Consider the following 1,073-nt stretch of genomic DNA (forward strand, 5'->3'; position numbering starts at 1 on the left):
AAAGTTTGTAAATAACAGAATCTTGGAATATGTTTTACAAGAAAATGCTTTTAATTCAATGTGTTACTTGCCATTTCTTTGTAATTAGTTATGAAATCAATTGTGTGTTAACTTTAATTACTTTATCTGTTTTTATTCAGTCCATCTCTTCAGAGGCTTGGTTCCCAGTCGATAACATAATTTCCTTTCTTTTTTTCTCCAGGGAATGCAGTGGAATACTAAATGTTATAGAAAGACTGGTAAGCAACACATGGAACAGGGACTGGACCATCATATCTAACGCCATGACATGGGATCATAATGGATTTTCAAATTATTATTTAATACCAAATATCTCTTAAAAAAATCTGAGGAGAAATGTCTGTAGATACTTTTTAAAATATTTACCAAGTTTTTATTTTTAATTGGTGATTCAACAATCTGGAACGTTTTTAACAAGGTAACACTTGATTATTGGTCTTCTGGCCTCGTGAGGTGGCTGTTGCGTGGAGCTGCAGCTATGGACATTGAGGCGAGGCATCGTCGTTTCTCCCCAGCAAGCTCACCATGCTGAACAATGTCTTCGACGTGTTGTACATGATTCTGGAGCTGCTGATTGCCCTGCTCTCGGTCCTGGGCAACGTGTTGGTCTGCTGGGCAGTGGGCCTCAACAGCAACCTCCAGAGCATCACCAACTTCTTTGTCGTTTCGCTGGCCGTGGCAGACATCGCAGTGGGTGTGCTGGCCATTCCCTTCTCCATCGTGATTAGCACTGGTTTCTGTGCCAATTTCTACGGTTGTCTGTTCATCGCCTGCTTCGTCCTAGTGCTGACCCAGAGCTCCATATTTAGCCTTCTAGCCATTGCCATCGACCGCTACATTGCTATCAAGATCCCGCTAAGGTGAGTGAAGGGTGTTGCTGTCAGAACATGTATCTTTGTACATTGATCATATTTCAGGGAGGTTGTTTCTCTAAATCTTAAAGGCATGTTTGTTGAAGATGTTTGTTACATTTTGTAGAATAATGCTTCACCTCTTTTAAATAGTCTTGGCCTTAAAGGGGTCATATGATGCGATTTCAAGTTTTCCTTTCT

General features: G+C 40.6%; 1 protein-coding gene across 1 annotated transcript; it reads left to right on the plus strand.

Annotated features, from left to right (window-relative positions):
• The first annotated feature begins 199 nt into the window (after positions 1-199).
• Positions 200-885, plus strand: LOC107580811 (adenosine receptor A2a-like). The gene has a single exon (XM_016266446.1). It carries the CDS (start codon positions 547-549, stop codon positions 883-885), a length of 339 nt encoding a protein of 112 aa, XP_016121932.1. The 5' UTR covers positions 200-546.
• Positions 886-1,073: the final 188 nt, after the last annotated feature.

The sequence above is a fragment of the Sinocyclocheilus grahami genome, unplaced genomic scaffold (assembly GCF_001515645.1).
Source record: "Sinocyclocheilus grahami isolate Dianchi unplaced genomic scaffold, SAMN03320097.WGS_v1.1 scaffold45738.1, whole genome shotgun sequence".
Taxonomy (NCBI): domain Eukaryota; kingdom Metazoa; phylum Chordata; class Actinopteri; order Cypriniformes; family Cyprinidae; genus Sinocyclocheilus; species Sinocyclocheilus grahami.